Raw genomic sequence first — 19860 nt, 5'->3', positions numbered from 1 at the left:
CAAAATCATGATCAGGCCCCAAACTCTCTGACATTCTAATAAGGCTTCTTCATAATATATCCTTTTCCAATAAAGATGTCATTTATAGTAGGATGAAACAATTCTTATCCAAAGGAGTATGAAACTAAGAGTGGTATTGTTTAAGAAACACAACTACTAACCATCAGAAGGGCATTGTGCAGCATAAAGAAAGAAATCCATGATATTCCAAAATTAACATAAGCAACAGATTCAATGGGAGTCCAAGAACATTAACCGCTTCAGATGGAATCACAAGTATTTCTCTACTCTCTTTCAGATTGGCCTACCTTCAGGAACAATCTGATCTTTGAGCCACATGTAAATGGGCACCAAAACATAGTATGTTGCTGCCATGGCACCAAGAATGAAACGCACAAAGAACATCAAAGGATTCACAGGCTCCCTGACATCCTCCGCCTTTGGACCAAGCTGCATCAATAAATGCATAGCATTAGTCTCACTAAAGCAAAGGAAACCAACAAAAGAATTAAAACTCAAGCATTTTGTTTACTTCCATTTCACTAACATCAATCAAAACACTACTAAGAAATTCAGGACATAAAAATACATTTCTCTGATTATATATCAAACATGAAGAAGACCTAATGTATTCTAACACCAAATTAGTGAAGATGCTAATAAAGTCTAACAAATTTCTATACCCTATTTTAGTTCCTTACTTCTGTCTGGTTATCTTTATTCAAGCATCACTTTATTAAGCCTGGGTACATCTGAAGAAATTAAATGTGAAAATGAAGGCCAAGGACAAACTTCTATTTCGATACATTACTAAACAAATTCAGCACCATTGATTGCCAAAACCCAATTTAAGATACACTATGTGACTGAAACGCACTGAAAGACACAGATGCAACCTAAACAATTTCTTGTCTCAGCCAAATCACCACAATGTAAAATAGTTTCCCATACTTAAGCACCAAAATTACTATAAACTTCTGCTTGAATGTGCACATTGTTTATCTTTGTAGGTAAGCTAGCAAGTGAATCTGCAACATTCTTGTTGGAGGGTAGCAGCATTGCATGGTTTAATAAGGAACTCTGAGGATTTGATACCTTCTTGAAGCAGTGAAATAGAAAACACAACTAATAAGCATCCAAGAAGTTCTTTTATATTGGGCAGTTAAAAATCATATAACCAGCAATGATATAATAGTGCAGAATGTTAAGCAGTTAAGATGCATCATACATACACTCAGGATAATTGAGATGAGGATGTCGAAATGAATTTGTGGAAAATTATGAAGGATTAAATAAGGAATGACCAACTAGCGGATTTGGGTTACATGCTAATCTAAAGAAAAGTTGTCTGACGTAGCACGGCCATGTTTGATGGAACCCATTAGATGGCCCATCACAGAGGAGTGGTATGGTTAACATTGAAGTAGCTAAAAGAGCCATGGACCTAAAATGACTACAGAAGAAGTAAAAGAAAGGCATCCACAGTGCAGGCCTTCTATCAAGTACGACCTTGAATAAATCTTTGGGGGCTTAGAAACCATGCAGTTGATACCATTAGGTTGGATCAAGACTGGGTTGTTGTATTTGTTCTAAATAATAGTCAAAATATTATTATCTACCTCAGATGCGTCCAATGGTTCCTCACCTATCAAAATTTCTTCCCCCACTTTCAGTGGAAGCAGGTTTTCTTTCTCTTGGATTAGTGAAAATATTTCGAATTTGAACACATGGATCTCATTTTCTGTTGATAGTTAAAATATAAAATCTTCTGAGCCCATTCATTTTCCTGCACGTTACCTTGATTCTGCTCTCATTGCAGACAAAAAGTTTCACAACTTCAATGTTTTGTGTAAAGTTTGACACGATAGGAATCATAAAATGACTAATGGAAAGTTCAATTTGATAGGTCTAAAGCTTATGTCTATACAAATGATACAATTGAATTGGAGCCTTGGTAGCAAGCCCCACATTGTTATCCCAGCTATCACAGAGAACTTATTAGGTTTTTTATCTTGAGTTTTGTGTAAAGATTTAACAATATAAACAATGTGGAACAGTGAGAAAAGGGCTCCATTTTGTGGGATAACAGTGGGATTAACCAACCATGCAGAAATGGAAAACAAGGCAACAGCATAAGAAGTAAAGCATTGTTTCCAAATAGACAACTAGAGGTAATGAAGATTAACAATCAAAAATATATATTACCTGGAGGGGAGAGTCTCCTGATGCTGGCTTCACTCCGGTCACAGAGCATCCCATAATCAAACCATGTCGACGGACTCCTCGATACCATTTTGGACCAATCCGTTTCAGTTGGACATCTTTAAACCCAGCCTTTGTAAACCATTCAATGTACTCTTCCTCCTTTGGGAAAAGCATCCAAACATCTGCAAAGAAACGGGATAACCAAAATGTTGGATGCACAGGACCAATAAGACAGGCTTTGCCACCGATTTTTAAGACCCTGTATGCTTCCTTGATGCCACGCTGAGGGTCTGGCCAGTATTCGATGCTGCAAAGAGAAAAACATAGCTCATCACAAGATTCAAAATGTTTATATTGTAAGGGGGAAAGATGTCTGAATTTAGGGGGAAACTGTAGCACATCAAAATTTGGAAAGATAAAAACAGGAAAATCTGAAGTTCACCAAATTACTTGACCAAAAACAATAGTTCACCGCATTACTAATCCAAATCCAAATCCCAAATGTCCTTGTGAAGAGTCCCAAGATTTTTCTTACCTAAGAATAGGATTCTAATGAGTAAACGGCCAAAACAAACAACCATTACGATTCTCAGTGTGATAGAGTAAAGGAGAGAAGAAAGGATACATTACCTTCCAGCGGAAACATATCGATCAGCATAATCAGTTGGGAAGGGAAGATCTTCAGCATCACCTTCAATGATCTTGCAGTCCTTCAAGGGCGCCTTCTGCTTTGCCTTGGCAAGCTGGTGAGGGGACTGATCAAGAATCGTAACATTTTTAGCATCTACATGCTTAACAATACCCAGAGTAGTGAACCCAGTTCCACCACCAACGTCCACCACTATCATATTCCGATCATAGAGATCGGCAGGCTCGAGGGCATCGTCCCTCATGTCTTCAGTCCAGTGTCCAGGGTTTATGACATGGTCATAGATTATGGAGAGGAACCTGTAAAACCAGAATGCCTCCTTTTTGTGTTGTATGAACCTAGGTTGAGAAGCCGGCCTTGCAGAAGAGACACTGCATCTGAGTGTTAGGGTTCGAGCTTTTGATTCCCTGGTACAAGACAGCAATTCAACCCTGGGGATGAACTTGCCATTGAAGTCTGAACCCAGAAAACCTAACCCATGTGGAACACGTCTTGCAAAGGTGAGATTCTCAGCCCCGCTAAGCATTGAAGAATACATGAAATGATGGAAGGAAGTAAACCCACAAAAGCTAAGCTGAGAATACTTTTTCTTTCCCCTATCTTCAGAACTTCCTGCTTTGATGCCTCAATGAAACAGATTTTTGCCTCGCCAGTTCTTCCCTCACTGTGGTTTCATTCATCCACAATTACATATTCATTTTTCAAGACTTAGAAAGGACACTGAGGAGGAGAAGAAGGAAAAATTGAACGACCACCCGGGCACCACAAACTTCGAGTCTGGAGAGATGGTTCAAATTGTTACCCATCGATGATAAAAGCAACAAATCTAGTGTCTAGTTACGAAGGGGTTTTTATACTTAAAAAGGGAAATTAGGATGGGATATTACATGTGCTGCCAGTAATAACGCTTCTTGTTTAACATTCTCCGTGAGACATTCACACATTAATTTTCTCTTCTTCAGTCCTCAACCCATTAAAGAACCCAATTACATTGGGTGCGTTTGTTTGCAAAGGTGGGACCGCCTTTATTCAGCAAACAAACAAACGCAACCTTATAGGATGACATTGATGAACATGGGATTTTTATTTGCGGCAGCAGTTGCTTGCTGCTGCCGATGGCTCTGATTGAGCCACGTCATCAAAATAAAAATGAACGATCTAGATTTAAACAATGAGGGGTTATTGTAAATATTAAATTTTGTTCTCACACTTTAATCCCTTAAAACTTTTTTTAATTTACATTAACAGGTCCTTGTCTGAATTCACCCACTGGCGACACTGTTCGTTCCAAAGGACTCATCAAAAACCCCAATTTCCGGCGGTGGTCTTCATCAGCTAACTCTATACGTGATGAATTTCCTCAGTTTACTGTCCGATTACAGTGGAATCCTCTCTGATATTATCGCCAATTGCCCGGAGAAATCGTCTCTACCAGCGTCTTACTTCGAAAACCCTAACCCTAATGACAACCCATTGTCGGGGTCGCTTTTAGGATGGTATGGATCTGGTACTCCTCTGCAAGCTCGACGGCAAGGCAAAGCTATACAAATACTCGAGCTTCCCGTATCTCTTCCTCGCCAATAATCTCGATTACATTGTGCAAAATCCTTGCAGAAGAGCCTAACCTCCAATCTGAGGTTCTTCCGGAGACGATTGGATATTGAAGCAGAACGCGACGGCGAAAGAGTACACGGCGAACTTCGAGCGGATTGTATGGCGAGAAAACAGAACCATCAAGTTTTGACTTGCAGAGAAGAGGTTGGTATGTAGACGAAGATGAAAAAGAAACCTTCTTCTGTTTGCTACGCTTTTCCATTGTTAGCATTCTCACTAGCAGATGCTCTGCTCTCCTCTGCTGCTTCACTTCAGCGTAAATAGAAAGAAGAAATCCAAGTTTGAGCTTTGAGAAAGGGTTCTCAGATTTGTAACTCATTACAAATTGTGAGTAGAAACCCATTTCTGAGATTCTGAAGGATCTCTAAGAATGGAAGTTCTTTCCAATTTTTGAACTAGCAACGGTTTAAAATACAGAAACTTACTATTTCTAAAAGATATTTGAGATTGAGTTCAAATAACCGATGATGGGGTTATTTCACCGGAGTAAAAGATCACGTTCTCTTGGCTTGTCGGAATCTGCTCCCAAATCGCATCGGTGTCCGTGTGAAAAGGCAAAATGAGAGAGAGTTTTGGGGTTGGGTAAGAGAAGGGTTTGAAGTTGTAAATTGATAAAATTTAAGTACTTAAAATGTAAAAATAAAAAATTAATATTTACAGGTAAACTTCACCATCTGAATCTAACCATTGAATCAAAGTTTGTTGACGTGGCTCAATCAGAGCCGTCGGCAGCAGCAGGCAGCTGCTGCCACAAATGAAAATTCGGCCGTAAGCTTGGAATTTGGATCCTTTCCTAGAAGAGGTTCTCACTTTTTCCAACTGAGTTATAAGAATCAGCTACGTGGAATATTCTAATTCAAAGGCTTGAATAAATCCAATGAATGTTTTTGAATTATAATTAAGGACATCAACGGTTTGGGGCGGTTTAGGGCTGCAAAATACCTAGCTCAAACATGGCCCATTAGCAAAATAAAGGTTTTGGGCCAGTTTCAGTTTGGTCCGGTTTGGGTTCAGGCTAACTAACGATTTGGGCTAACGGTTTAGATTCGGGTTGACTAACGGTTTATAGTGTGTCAGAAAAAGAACAAGAAAAAACAATCGAGCATTCTACAACAAAAGCGAAAATTATATGGAAATTAAAGTTGTTATTGGTCAATTTTATTAAAAAAAAACCCACTTATTCTATAGAAATCAAGAACCTAGATATTAAGTAGTAAAATGACTATTTGATATTTGAATTCATGCTTAATTTTTTTAATTGTATATACCAACTACCTAATGGTAATTTAATGATTCAAATATTATTTAATGTAAATTACACTACCTAATGGTAATTTATGATTCAAATATTATTTAATGTAAAATTACAAAACGGGTTATAACGGATTGCGGTTCGGTTTCGGGTTGGTGCGGGCTCCACAACCCTCAACCCAATTATGGTCCATTAATGTTTGGTTTGGGCCGGTGCGGTTCGGTTTTATGATAACCGAAAAATCGTAAATCATATATTATCAAGTTAGACTAAATTTAAACAATTATTTCTTAAAAAAGTGTTGTTATCGGATTCGAAAACCGGTATTCGTTAACTGAAAAATTGGAAGAAAAAAATGACAATCAATTGGAAGAAAAAATGACAATCAATAATCGGATAGTTTTTTGGACTGGATTATTATCGGATATCTGATAAAATTCCATATTCGAATTCGGGCCCTATAATCAGATAGTTTTTTGGACTAGATTATTATCGGATATTTGATAAAATTCCAAATTCGAATTTAGATAGTGGTGAATCCAAACCGAATCCGATTCTTTTACACGTCTACTCCTAGCAAAATACGTTTTCTGGGACTAAATTCTACCATCTATGAACATTTGACGATTTGAATTTTCTTACAATTTATATTACCAGAATTTCAGTCACAGATTAAGCTGGTTCCATGGTTTTTCGTTTCATGCTTCTAGTTTCCTATATTTAGGTTTCCAAAGTCTTCGTGGTCGATTTTTGTCCCTCTTATCACCCTCCAATTTAATCATCTTCATTCCAACCATCTATTGAATATGGCATAGAAGTGACCATCCCTTTTCTCCCATCCACAATTTTAGTTTTGATGCTACATCATTCTCGTCTCATATTGTAGACACTCATGAGTTAACATTGGCTAACTTAGAAATCAATGTGCTATTGGGTTTCCTCTTGAGGCGCAAGCAGGAAGAATTAAGTAACATTTTGGATCCAGCACTGGTCAAATGAAACGATATTCTCAATTTAGAACTAGGATGGGGAATAAGATCACAATATACACAAGAAAGAAAACCAATACCACTGAAGAACATCTATTATGTATTCATGTACACCATAAGCAGAGAAAAACAAGGAACTAGATGGTTAATATGATCTTTCATTAGAGAACTTAACAGTAAAATTGGACAATGTATTGCAATCCATAAAAGTAACAAGTCACCAATGGATTTCTGTACTGAAAGGACAAAACTGAAACATAACGATTGCGTATTTCATGTCTGCTCTGCTCTACACCAGACACCAGTGGCATGTCCAATGAGTGGCACTAGGAAAAGAGAAATTTATGCCAAAAAAAAAATGACGACATACTTCATCACTTCTCAGTGCAGCTTACGAACTTCACGGAGCTGCACAGAGTTTTCAAGGCAGTGATCAAATCCAAAGTGCGGATACCTCTCATACCAAGTTTCTTGTTGTACATGTGTATCCCAGTGCTCACCACAGCTGCTCTTTCCATACTTGTGTATCCATCCAGAGCCATTGTGGCCCTCTCCCCAAGTGCGGTTCCATCGGTCTCCATGTTTTCCTTCCCACCATTTCTCCCCTTGCTTGATACCATGCCCATTTGAATCAAAATGCTCATCCCATTTGTCACCCCATTTCGACCACCCATCACCCTCACAGCGCTCAGCCCACTTATCAGTGTATTTCATACTGCCACCCTGCCCATCGTAATTCTCACCCCATCTGCCAAATGAACACAACACAAGAAAGAAGGTATCAATATTACATAAGATGAAAAGGTCTACAAAGTGCACCTAAACCAATGTGGCAAAGAATATTGTGAACTAACGAACTTAGATTCAATGGTAGTAAGTACCATGTTTGGTTCAACCATTTAAACACTCAATCGCAATCATAATCTGATAACTTGAAGGATGGAAGGGGAAGCTGGAACTGTCCCTCTTGACATTGATGTAAGCATGCTCATACCCAATGCAATCACCCTCTATTCCATCCTAGGAGATCTCTCCCAAACCAACATTGACAATAAAAATAATGGTGCAATGCTAAACCAGAGGCAACTTTAGGTTGATTTCCATGCACTTCATACATTGATAATCATTAGATTGAATGACCGTTGATAATTAAATTGACTCCATGGTTTCCAAGACCCATGAAGGTGTGAAACGAATTTGGTCCTAGTTCTCCATGAGCCTCCATGGCCATGTGTATATTTCAGGTACACCTCAAAGCAGGAGTTGGTTAGTACAGGCATATGGTTCTCTTTAACCTGATTTTTAGTTTTAGGTACACCATATGGTGCCATGCTTACTTGAAAGAAATGACAGGGACAGTATACCCGGAAGCAGCATGCTGCCATTGGAGACAATGCTGTGTGTGAATATTAAATTCTAGGGCTTTTGACATGGCAGTCAGATACTTAACTGACTATTGTCTGAAGCAAAGAGGATCAAAAGCCCCATAGGTGACTGATTATCTCATAATGGAAAAGGATTTACATCAATTTTCATCAATTTGGAGGAAAGGGAACGGATGGTTACCTTTCATGCCAAACATGAGCATGGCCAGGCTCGAGGGGAGTGTTAGGATCAATGGAACACCACTTGTCGGCCCATTTCTCAGCTTGTCCAGAAGCATCATAATGTTCCCACCATTTTTCATGCCACTCAGTACCATATCCATTCTTACCCCATTTGTCTGCAGTTTTCTCCATGTTCACAAGCCCACTCGTAAGATCCTACACAAATCAACTATCACAGTTAAACACACCAATGGCAACCAAGCAATTACAGCATCAGAAATATGACATGAGATGACGTGGACTCTTTATATTACTGTTCTATTTATGAAAAAAGTCCAACATCAAAAGCCATTATTACAATGGAAAGAGCACAGCCACATGACATGATATCTTCAGCTGGGTTACATGGCTGGGGCATTATGACTGGTAATGACTGAAAAAGGTAGATTTTGAAAGTGGCCCAAAACATGTAGGCTTGCTATTCAATTTACTCATATGTTAATTTTTCAGCATATAAGAAGAAAGAAAATCTTATACTAACCTGCCACATCGATTCTTTCCAGGATTCACGCCAAACATTTCCAGCAGCATCACGCCCAGATTTCTCTGAACCCAGCTCCTTATATTCGAAGGGACCAGTTGCCTCCCAGAACTTGTCTTCCCACTCAACAGATTCATCCGCGCTAACTCCTCTTTTCAATGTCCACCGACAAACCACCCCATTAGCTAGTTGTTCAATACCTGTTTCCTTCCACCATCTTGATCCATCTGGAGTCACTTTCAAAGATGCTTCAGTAACCTCATCTAGAGCATGAGCAGCTTCTGCAGCATGTGATGAAAACAGCACACCAAGTTCTTGTTCACCTCCAAGAAAAGGAACTTCTAAGTTTTTATCAGCAATGTCTATTCTTTCAGCTTCTACAAGTGACTGAAGGGGTGGAAGAGGAGGAGTGCGGTCACTTTCTGGATATGTACTCTCAAAAGGAATGGGAAGAAAATCCATTGACCGTTGCTTTTCCATCACAGAGCTAGTTGTACTTGGATTTGGAGCAGAGTTTTTAGCAATATTTGAAGTCCCAGCATCTTCTGAACTTCTATTGCTATCAAGGGGAGGAGGTGTCCATGTCCAAAAATTTGGACCTGGTGTTCCAGCTCCAAAATTTTCAGACTGGGAAACAGATAAACTTCCATCATGCAATCCTGTTCAATGAAGATATTAGAGCAGATTTTGTGGAAACATTGCCTTTCTTTTATCAGTTCAGAATTGGTAAATATCTGACTGAAATCCAAGTCTATCTGGGCTCATATTTACACAAACTCATTGAAACACAATCTATTTTTACAATAAAACTACCCCGTAAAGAAAAAAAAAACATGATCTAAATTACAGAAGATATCAATTTAAAATTTCAGGTTATGGAAGCTTAAATAACTAAATCAGATATCAGTCATCAACCTTGAAGGCCAATCTAACCTACAAAAATTTTCATCAGCTGTGATCTCCAATGCTCTTCAGTGATAGCTTTGACTTAGAACCCATCCCAGACACCCACACACGTGACATCATTATGAACATTTTATTCTACCTAGTCTTAAGAACAGCTCGAATGAACTTCGAGCTCCTAACAGTGAGTGTTTTATTCAACTCCTTGTTCTCATCACCATCTCAACTTCTCAAAAGAATAATCCACTTAAAGTCCTGACATAGTTCCCATCATACAATAACAATACCCAGTGGGATGGATGACGGACTTGTATCTGTGACTGCTTGCTGGAAATCCCAAACATACATGTTACCACATGCAACAAGGGAAATAGAATATTCATCTGAACCATGGATAAATCTAGGATGATGTTGACAAACTCAAGCACCATGCACACCGTCACACACCTTAAAACACATGTACAAACTTGTGGGCTCAGTGGGGCTGAGTCATGCCACCAATCAATATCCTTAAAGACTGCAGATGCCTCCCATACTGCAAACCAGATATTTGCGATTCAGCTTACAAGCTTTTAAGTAGCTAATGCACCCCCTTACTGGGACATATCAGGAGACTCCAAAAGTTATGCTCAATTTGACATAACAAATCCATTTTTAGAGAAAACTCAAATCAAGAGAGAGAAAATTTTGGAATTGCTTCTCAAAACTGTAGAGAAATAGGCTAATTCTCTATAGATAGGAGAGGAAATGGCACCACAAAAGGTCGTTTAAAGACACCACCTCTAACCCACAAGATATGTTTAATACCCAAACCTGAAAAAGAGGATTAATCTGGACTCCTCTCACTTCAGCCCTAGGATTTAGCAGTGACAACAAGGTTCCCTAGACCTAGGCTTTCACAGCAAGGCCATTAGTCATTTTTATCACTCATACCGGACAAGAGAATAACATACATAAAGCAAAGCTTCATTAGACAATATTGAAATCAAACTGTGGGCTATGAACAGCCAACAACATAATTACAGAGCAAGGTTTGCACAACAGAAATGAAAACTACTAATTACTAAAATATAAACTAGACTTTGCTGAGTTATTTAGCTAATAATCTCAGCAATAACCAAACTGAATTTTTCTAATTCTGAAAGTAGAAACTAAAAGAAATAAAGCTAAGTTTTAAAACTATCAGGCTTTATAATTCAGCCTTATGCATGAACACTAAAATAGAGTCAAAGTAAATAAGAACCTCAACCTTCTAAAAGTCTTCACATTATTAGGTCTTGGGTCCCACAAGATCTTTTAGATAAGGGCTCACAAGACCAGTTGGTCCAACAGAAGCTGGTTTGGTTCTAGCGAGGTTCTACATCAATACTAGTGTTACCTCTCTGAATAAATAAGGTATGGTCAGCCTGACTTGGGATTATCCATTTTTCAGAATGGCTTTGTAAATCTCTCAAATCTAGCCTCAGGAGACTATTCGAGACAAAGAAGGGCTTTTCTTAAGAGAAACACTTTCCCTTCAGAAGATGGAAGCTTGAAACCTAGTGGATATATAATGTATAAGAAAAAAAGAAAAAAGAACAAGAAACAAAGAAGATCAGAACTATCCAAGTCAAAATTTGTGGCTGATTTGATAGGAGACCAAACCTAGAAGCCCTCTTCTGTCTCCTTCTTTTAGTACACCCTCAGGTCTGGATCATTGGGAATACAAACCGCACAAGCATTCAATGATCCAAAGAAAACTAATATAAACCGCAGCCCAGAAATCGCAAATATGAAATAAATAAAAAACGTAGAATTGGTTGACTTGCAATAGAATAAGATCTGGGGTTACTTAGTCGCCTTCAAGAGAGGGCAATTATCCCCTAAAAGAAGAGATACATCTACTTGACAGATAATAAATGATAGAGGGTTCTTTTTTTTTTTTTTTTTGGGGGGGGGGGGCGGGCTTAAAAACAGATCCTGTTGGAGATTTCTAATAGTAAATAATCAGGTGCTAGAATACAGTTTCAGAACATGAAATAGGCAATCATATAAATTGATTCCTGTAGACAAATCCCCAGAGAAGGCAGAATAGATGTAAGAGTACCCTATTTTTTCCATTATATCAGCATTAGATGGAAGTTAGGCGGCGAGGATGCTACAGCACTCAAGCAAGAACTTCTTAGACTTCCAAAGCCATAATTAAAAATGAAAGAAGATTATAGAAAAAGAAGATAGTGAAACCAAGATGGGAAGAAAGCTGTGTGATAGACCATATGTAGCACCAGCCGCACTTACTTAGAATAGATGTAAGAGCACCCTGTTTTTTTACTTTATATCAGCATTGGATGGAAGTTAGGCAGTGGAGGTGCTACAGCACTCAAGCAAGAACTTCTTAGACTTTCAAAGCCATGAAGATGAAAGAAGATCATAGAAAAAGAAGATATCTGAAACCAAGATGCGGAAGAAAGCAGTGTGATAGACCATATGTTCTAGTGCACCAGCCACACTTTTTTACTTTAATTTGAACATACGCTCGGTAGTTACCTACTAAGAGTCAAAACATATAAGAAACTAGAAATAAAACTCTTCTTAGCTAAGCCAAAATTCTAATTAGAATAGGACAGATAAAAATAAATCATAAACTAACTAAAACACTTGCATGATCCTATAACAGGTCCATGCTTCTTCATGGCACACCCAAGTCAATATATGTGTTTCAACATAGAAATCAATTGTTTCTGTTAACAATAATTGAAGCTTCCACTGCCTATGCAAATAAAGATCTGATTAAATAAGATAGTATTGATAAATCACTCTACTCCATTTACTATTGATAGCATACATCTTGATGATGTTTGACTTTTTCTAATTCATAGTGATGCTCTCTTTCTGAGTTCTTCAAAGATGCTGCCTGATGACTACTTTATGTGAAGAAACTATTTTTCCACAAATTGATGTTTTGGATGATCCACTATTGGACAGTTGTAGACAATACAATGTATCATGTGTTTCGATGCATAGTCACATATACATAAATAGAGTGGGGGAAAAGCACAACTCTTCATTTTCTCATAAAAAAAATGCAGACAAGACACAGTCACGTTTTTCCAATCCAATGTGCCATTCCTATTCTTTTAAATAGTTATTTTTAACATAAAATCTCTTCTGAAGTACTTACATGATGCTAACTTCTAACTAACTTTCTAATACAAAGATAAAATAAGGGACAGATATGAGAATAATGGATAGCAAAACCATAAATGGCAAACATTTGACTTACAAGTATCAGCATCAGAATCAGAACCATATTGTCAATATGGATGAATAGAATATCCACCTATCCTAAATCCCTTTTTTCTTCAATCTCTCTCTTCTTTTTTTTTTTTTTTTTTTTTTTTTGGGGGGGGGGGGGTTGTGTTGTGGGGAGGGGTTGCAGTGGTTGCAGATGAAGGGAGTGAGATTTTAGTTAAGTTTACAAGATCTTATACATGGTAACTGTAGAAGCATGGGCCCATACTACGAGAGTCATAATAGTGGTGAAGCATTATAGTGATTATCATATTGTGCAATGGTATTGTTAATTCAATACAACTCCAATTGATGCTTTACTTTTACAAGGGTAAGAAGAGCCTTTAAGGACAAACAAATCTCAAGATAGGGTTCATTCATTCCTCAAGCGATTACACAAATTACCATCATATGATTGCTGTTATGTCTTAAAACAATTATTTGGGGTCAACGTCATGAACTCTGTTCCACCATGCCATTCTGTCATCTATCATAATGTACAAAAGGGTACAAGAAACCATATATAGGAGGAGTCTAGATTGTTGACAAAGTTTCAAGATCCATAAGATTGAAAGCCGAATCAAGATTGACAGATAAAATTAATCCGAATCAGTAGGGAAAGAATTATACATAGCAAATATGCAGCACAGTTGGCTACTTGCAGTCAACTTTTGGTCCCTCGTTCCTTAGGATGCAGAGAATTACTGAAACCTACGATCCATCTTCTGGTTCAAAGTTTCAAGAAACCATTCAAGAAACTATTGGTATCATCCTAATGGGCTGAAATTTCGGTGCAAGAATTCAACTAGGGTCGAGTGCACTGATCTTCTCGAACTTCAATACCAGTGGACATCTCGGACTCTTAGTAACAGACTTTACCCTTCACTAAAATGCTAAACTCAAGAATTTTTAGTGAGTCGTCAAAATAATATATAAATACCTTGTTGATGAATCTTCTCTGTTGCCCCATTATTCCCAGTCTTGGATAAATCAACGCCAGAGGAGACCGAATCAACAGAAGAATCTGCTTTGATCGGTGGAGGACTCTCATCAAGAAGAGCTCGAGCAGCGGCAATGGCAGCTGCAGCACGGTCAATGACTTGCATCCGTTGAACGCGGTCTCTCTCTTCTTTAGGAACTTCCTGAAGCTTGTTGAACAATTGACTCTTCCTCTCCAACGCTTCTGGACTCTCCTTGCTATCACCAACATCATCGTTGCCGTTAGCAGGAGAGTTCTGAACAATACTCTTAAATTCATCTGTTCTCCTCTCTTGATTCTTGGCTCTTTTCCACATGTCGAGATAAGAATCGCCGCCACTGGAAGCCCTAATTACCGAAGGTGCACTTCGCCGTACTCTCAATGTTCCTCTAGCTAGCAGCTGTGATCTTTGAGCTACAAAAGCAAAAAAGATGTTTCTCCTGTGCTGAGGAGGACCATTGAGAGTGGAGCTTAGATTCATGTGAGAGTACGCGCCAAGACGGCCCGCCATGAATGCCGGTTACGAGTTGAGTAACCAGTATACTGAAGCGAAAAATGAGACGAAGAAAAACCGAAGAAGAAGTGCCGGTGATGAAATGTCAGAGTTGAGAGTCCCCAGGAGATTGAATGTGAACAAGCAAAAGATCTGTGGCTTTCTTATAACACAAAAGGAGAAAAGCAAAGAAGAATTTTCTTGGAGTGGATTCCAAGGAAGCTTGCGATGCCGCTCGAAGTTCCAGAGCTCACACTTTCAGTTTTAAGTTTTTAACTAATTCTACCGGATTTCGTGTTTCTGTTTAAAAGAAAGAGTTCCAGAGCTCACTCTTTGAGTTTTTCTCCCTGTTTTTTAGACAAAAAATAAAGAATCACGGATCTTTGACGCGTGTCAACCCGATGATAATTGCCGCGACGCGAAGTATGATTTGATTCCACGCTATGCAAACGAGAAATCCGGATTGTAAAAGTGGAGAAATCCAGATACTAAAACGGTTAAAGGCACAACTTCCCTATGGGGGTTTTGGATTCGCACTCATTCGACAGCATTAATTATATAAAAAAATCTCTTGAGGATGTAATAATGGTGCGGGAAAACTGGTCTGGATTAAGGGGTCAATCGGTATGATTTCGGTAATTCGGTATAGTTTCGGTACGGTACCAACTTTGAATACCGAAAGCTAGAATCGTACCATACCGAATTTAAACGGTACGGTATGGTTTCAGTATTTGTAAAAATGGTTCGGTACAGTTTCGATATTAAATCGGTATAAAAAATAATTTAAACACGGTATCTACTGTAGTACACTTTTGGTACAAACAAACCCATTTCAGTTTTATTATCAGTTATTAAGATTCTAATGAAATTACGACCAAACAATTGATAACATTTGATATTAACAGAGACAATGCAAGTAAATCTAAGAAGAGGAAATGAAAAACTGAAATAGGGAATTATAGATAGGGTAAATGTGAAGTGTTTTCATTATAAAATTACATTTATATCCCTGAATTTAGTACGGTACCAATTCGGTATGGTTTCAGTACGTACCGACGGTATGAGTACCTAAAATCGGAACTGTACCGAAGAAATTCGGTTTCGGTATGTACCGTACCGAATTTTGAACGATACAGTACGACGGTGTGGTTTTAGACGGCGCGGTTCGGTATGGTTAAGCGGTTTCGGTTCGCAATTGACACCCTTAGCCCGGATGAACCTCATAAGTAAAAGAAAAAAAAAGTAGACAGTATTAATTAAGTCAAATATAATATTTTGTGTTTGAGTTTACAATTCCACTATTTCATTTAAGAAATTATTTGGACAATTTTACCCTTCTATCATTCTTCGGCCGTAATCATGCCTCACAGTCGCACGAACATACCTCCCCGGCTACTCAAGTCCAATCCTCTGACCATTTTCATCAACTTCTCTGTGCTTCTTCAACCCCAGCAATATAGCTCTACTGTTATCTCCTCAGCCCCATTGTTTACTAGTTTTTAAGGTTTCTTTATTCCATTGTTTTCTTAGAATACATTAGAAACATCACACCGTGAATTTTTTTTACTTTTTCTCTTTTGGGTGAATCACCAGTGGATTTCAAAATGGTTGAAAGAACAATAGAAGAGAAAAACAATCATATATTCATAAGAACTTGTGAAGCTGTCAAACTAATTCATTTAGAGACCCATCTATATCTTTTTGTGTGAGAATTGCAGCTTAAACAAACGAATAAATGGGAGCCTCAAAGCGAGCTACTGCCCCCATTCAAAATCCAACAATGCCCCAGTGATTGCTCGAATTGGGGTTCACTTTAGATAGCCCTTTTTATTCCATTGGTGATTCCCCGTTCAAATTAGATAATATTGAGTTGTAAAGGGCAGAGGAAATGCTAAGAAAGATGAGTAGGTAGTGATCATTGTTTCTCTTTTTTGGATAGGAAGTAGTAATCACCTTCATTAATAGCAACCTTGCGTCATAATCCTTAATTTTGCTGGAAGGAGAAGAACATAGGGTAATATCGTCCTAAAAAAAAGAAGTAATAATCACCAAGGAACAAAATCTCACTGGGATTCACCGATTTGCCACCTGGAGAACAAGGCGAACCGGCGAAATCTCGCCGATATTTACCTGGGCTGAAAGCCAAGTACGATTCATCTTCCATCACCTATAGCACCGCCGCTACTACTACTTCTCTTTTGTTTCTTTCTCTTTCTCTCTTTCTCTCTTCTTCTTTTTCTTCTTCTTCAACGATCCGGTGATTTTCGTTTGATTCGTCAGAAAATCGATTTTCATTGATTCACCAATTTTCCGGCGACATTAAAACAATTTCGTTTAGCCCCCTACTTTTGGTTCGCTAAGGGCGAAATCACCGAATTTTGGCGATATGTTCTTCCATGATAATCACTATTCGATTAGTTTCAAAAACTGAAACTTTTAATTCTCTAGTTTTATTTATTAAAACATTGAGTGGCTACTTTTTTAAATGGAAACCTAAAGTTAGCTCATGCAATTTTTCCACGCTTTTATCACCATAAAATCGGGTGAGGCCCATGTAGGATCAATTGGCAATTCCGTCTTTAGTATTCTCCTGATGGAAAGGTTATCTGCACTCCGTAAATGGGAGGGAGGGGAGAGTGGGAATCTTGAGATCGTTGCCTAGAGTAGAAGATTGTGTTTCTTTGCATGTTGTCCACCATATATTGAGAAAAACAAGTCACATTTGCTTCATCTTGTCAAGTGTTTATATGTGGATTCTCCACTCAAATATGTGATAAATGAATGTGAAGAAAGTACATTTTATGGGTTGAGGAACGAGACTCAAAAAGCCAATTGTTGCAAATAGAGCAACATGGCTTGCTGTTGTCCAGAGCCAACCCATGACCACATATGAGGTCAAAAAATACTCTCTTTAGGCACAATTTGTTTGAAGAATTTTAAGTATAGTGGGAAAAAAAACAGTGGAAAAAATCAAACATTTTCACAAATCCAAACTTCGATTACTGTTTGTTCATTGCACCAAATTTCTGAAATCTAGTTTTGGAGAAGTCTAGCGTGATCTTATTTCCATTTAATAGCAAAAAAGTAAATACTTCAAGAAATTGTCAGAATCATTTCATCTCATGGTTAGAACTGGGAAGGATATGTCCCAAAAAAAGCCATACTATCCATCTCGTTTAGGTTTGGTTGGGAATTATAACCCTTGAACACAGTAAGATCATAAGAGGAATTAAGGTATGAAAGGAGGAACAAATGCATTTACTAAAATTTATCAATTCAAAGTCTATCGTAGGGAGATAACCCCTTTGAGGGGCCTCAAGGCCTTGCACAATTAACCACTTCGATATAGACCTTAACATCCAAACCAGGTCAGGGGACTTTTTATTAAATATAACATCATTTTTTAAAACCCCCAAATAAAACAGCAAGTGATGATAATATTAGCAAAGATCCACCAAAGAGAACTTTCATCAAATGAATAATTTGATAGAAAATCATTGTAGTGATGAAGTGGTGATCTTTGAGAGAGCAACTGTGTTCTCAGTCCCAAAGGTACCGCCGCCCAAATGCACTTAGTCCATTCACAAAAAAGAAAAACATGCCACAAGAATTTTGTATGATCTCCACAATAAACACAAGTAGGAGAAATCGATGTCCATGAAGTCAAAATGTCCTTAATTGGAATCCTTGCACTTAACACATGCTAGAAAAATAATTTAAACTTTGGATGAACATTTTAACTTCCAAAAAATACCTCCGCCAAGATAAAAACTCAAGTGTCAAATAAAATATCGCATGGAAAGAAGAGCTTTGCTAGCTAATTTGGTTGAGTAAGTCCCATTGGATGAAAACAAAGAAATCGAAAAGTCAGGATTAAGGGTGTCAATTGCATACGAAACCGTTTAATCGTATCGAACCGCGCTGTCTAAAACCGCACCGTACTATACCGTTCAAAATTCAGTACGGTACGTACCAAAACCGAATTTCTTCAATACAGTTCCGGTTTTAGGCACTCATACTGTCGGTATGTATTGAAACCGTACCAAATTGGTACCGTACCAAATTAAGAGATATAAATATTATTTTATAATGAAAACACTTCACATTTACTCTATCTATATTTTCCTATTTCAGTTTTTCGTTTCGTCCTTCACTCATCATTTTAGATTTACTTGCTTTGTCTATGTTAATATCAAATTCTATCAATTGTTTGGTCACAATTTCATTAAGATTTTAATGAACTAATAACAAAAGTGGCATGAGTTTGTTTGTACCAAAAGTGTACCGCATTAGATACCGTTTTAATACTGAAACCGTATCGAACCTTTTTTACAAATACTGAAACTGTACCATACCATTTAAATTTGGAATAGTACGGTTCTGATTTCTGGTTTTTTATATTCAAAGTTGATACCGTATCAAAACTGTACCGAATTACCGATTGACACCGACCCAGGATTAGAGTTTAAATTCAAATTCAGGAGGACGAGTTGATTCATTGTGAAACATGCTCCAAAGAAAGGATCCAAAACCCACAAAGGTTTGCAAGTCACAACTTCCACTGTTACTCCTCCGAGAGATCTTTCTCTGATGTCAAAGTCCGGAAACATCTGGGAAGACTTTTGCTTCTGAGAGTCATCAACTCTTCAAAGCTCACAGGTAAGTGACAACAAAGGGTTTTCGGAAACTCTAAAAAACCCACCGCCTCTCAAATATGTTACCCGTCTCTTCTCTCTCTCTTTATTTCTTCTCCATTACTGACGCCTGGGCTTTTGCAGGCAACCATGAGTGAACCGACTACCTGAGCTGAGGGGCTTCGATCTGGAGTAGTCGTCTTCAGTGAACAGAGGGCCTACACTATTGATTTCCTGAGCTGAGTTCATTTAATGGTGTCGAAAATCCCAGATCTCCCCTGCCTCTGTACAGCCGAAAATCCCTGCTTGAACTGAACTTCAAGTTTTTTAAAAAAATCTCTAGCATTTAAGGCCTGTACTACGAAGAGAAATCGTAGAGAGAAAAAATACTCTCTCTCTTTTCCTTACATCCATGGAATTGATAAAAACATCTTCACTCTTTTCCTTACATCCAAGCTTGCAGACACAATAATCTAATTTATACTACAGGTAAACAAATAGAGAAAACTCAGATTCATTACATTTCTGATCTTTCATTTGTATAAGAATACGAACACAAAACGCTGTAAAGTGACTCTTAACTGAGAATATGTATAAGATCAAATCTCTAGTCTTTTCTGCTAATGACACAGCTCTGTAACCACTACAAATTCAAGAGATGGCTCCTGACCCCGCAGCTGCGAAAGGGCCAGTGGGGGGAGGGATGATATCGGGGGGCATGTTCGGCAGCGGAGGCACAATTTCAGGCGGCTTCGGTGGTACGACCTCAGGCGGCGGTGGTGGT

At 38.2% G+C, this 19860-nt stretch overlaps 2 protein-coding genes across 2 annotated transcripts; both read right to left on the bottom strand.

Moving 5' to 3' along the window:
- On the bottom strand, positions 1–3678 carry LOC149028459 (2-methyl-6-phytyl-1,4-hydroquinone methyltransferase, chloroplastic-like). Its single transcript, XM_089136836.1, has 3 exons — positions 2836–3678; positions 2206–2512; positions 1–450 (listed from the first exon to the last, which is right to left on the bottom strand). Exons 1-3 carry the CDS (start codon positions 3390–3392, stop codon positions 295–297), a joined length of 1020 nt encoding a protein of 339 aa, XP_088992962.1. The 5' UTR covers positions 3393–3678; the 3' UTR covers positions 1–294.
- A 3135-nt stretch (positions 3679–6813) lies between these two features.
- LOC149028458 (protein LIKE EARLY STARVATION, chloroplastic) lies at positions 6814–14747 on the bottom strand. The gene is made up of 4 exons (XM_089136824.1): positions 13911–14747; positions 8798–9456; positions 8276–8472; positions 6814–7457 (listed from the first exon to the last, which is right to left on the bottom strand). The coding sequence occupies exons 1-4, from the start codon at positions 14458–14460 to the stop codon at positions 7091–7093; spliced, it is 1773 nt and encodes a 590-aa protein (XP_088992950.1). The 5' UTR covers positions 14461–14747; the 3' UTR covers positions 6814–7090.
- Positions 14748–19860: the final 5113 nt, after the last annotated feature.

Source organism: Hakea prostrata, chromosome 1, assembly GCF_041222555.1.
Source record: "Hakea prostrata isolate BN-2017 chromosome 1, UWA_Hpros_2, whole genome shotgun sequence".
NCBI classification, from domain to species: domain Eukaryota; kingdom Viridiplantae; phylum Streptophyta; class Magnoliopsida; order Proteales; family Proteaceae; genus Hakea; species Hakea prostrata.
This window is presented reverse-complemented; position numbering and strand designations above follow the sequence as displayed.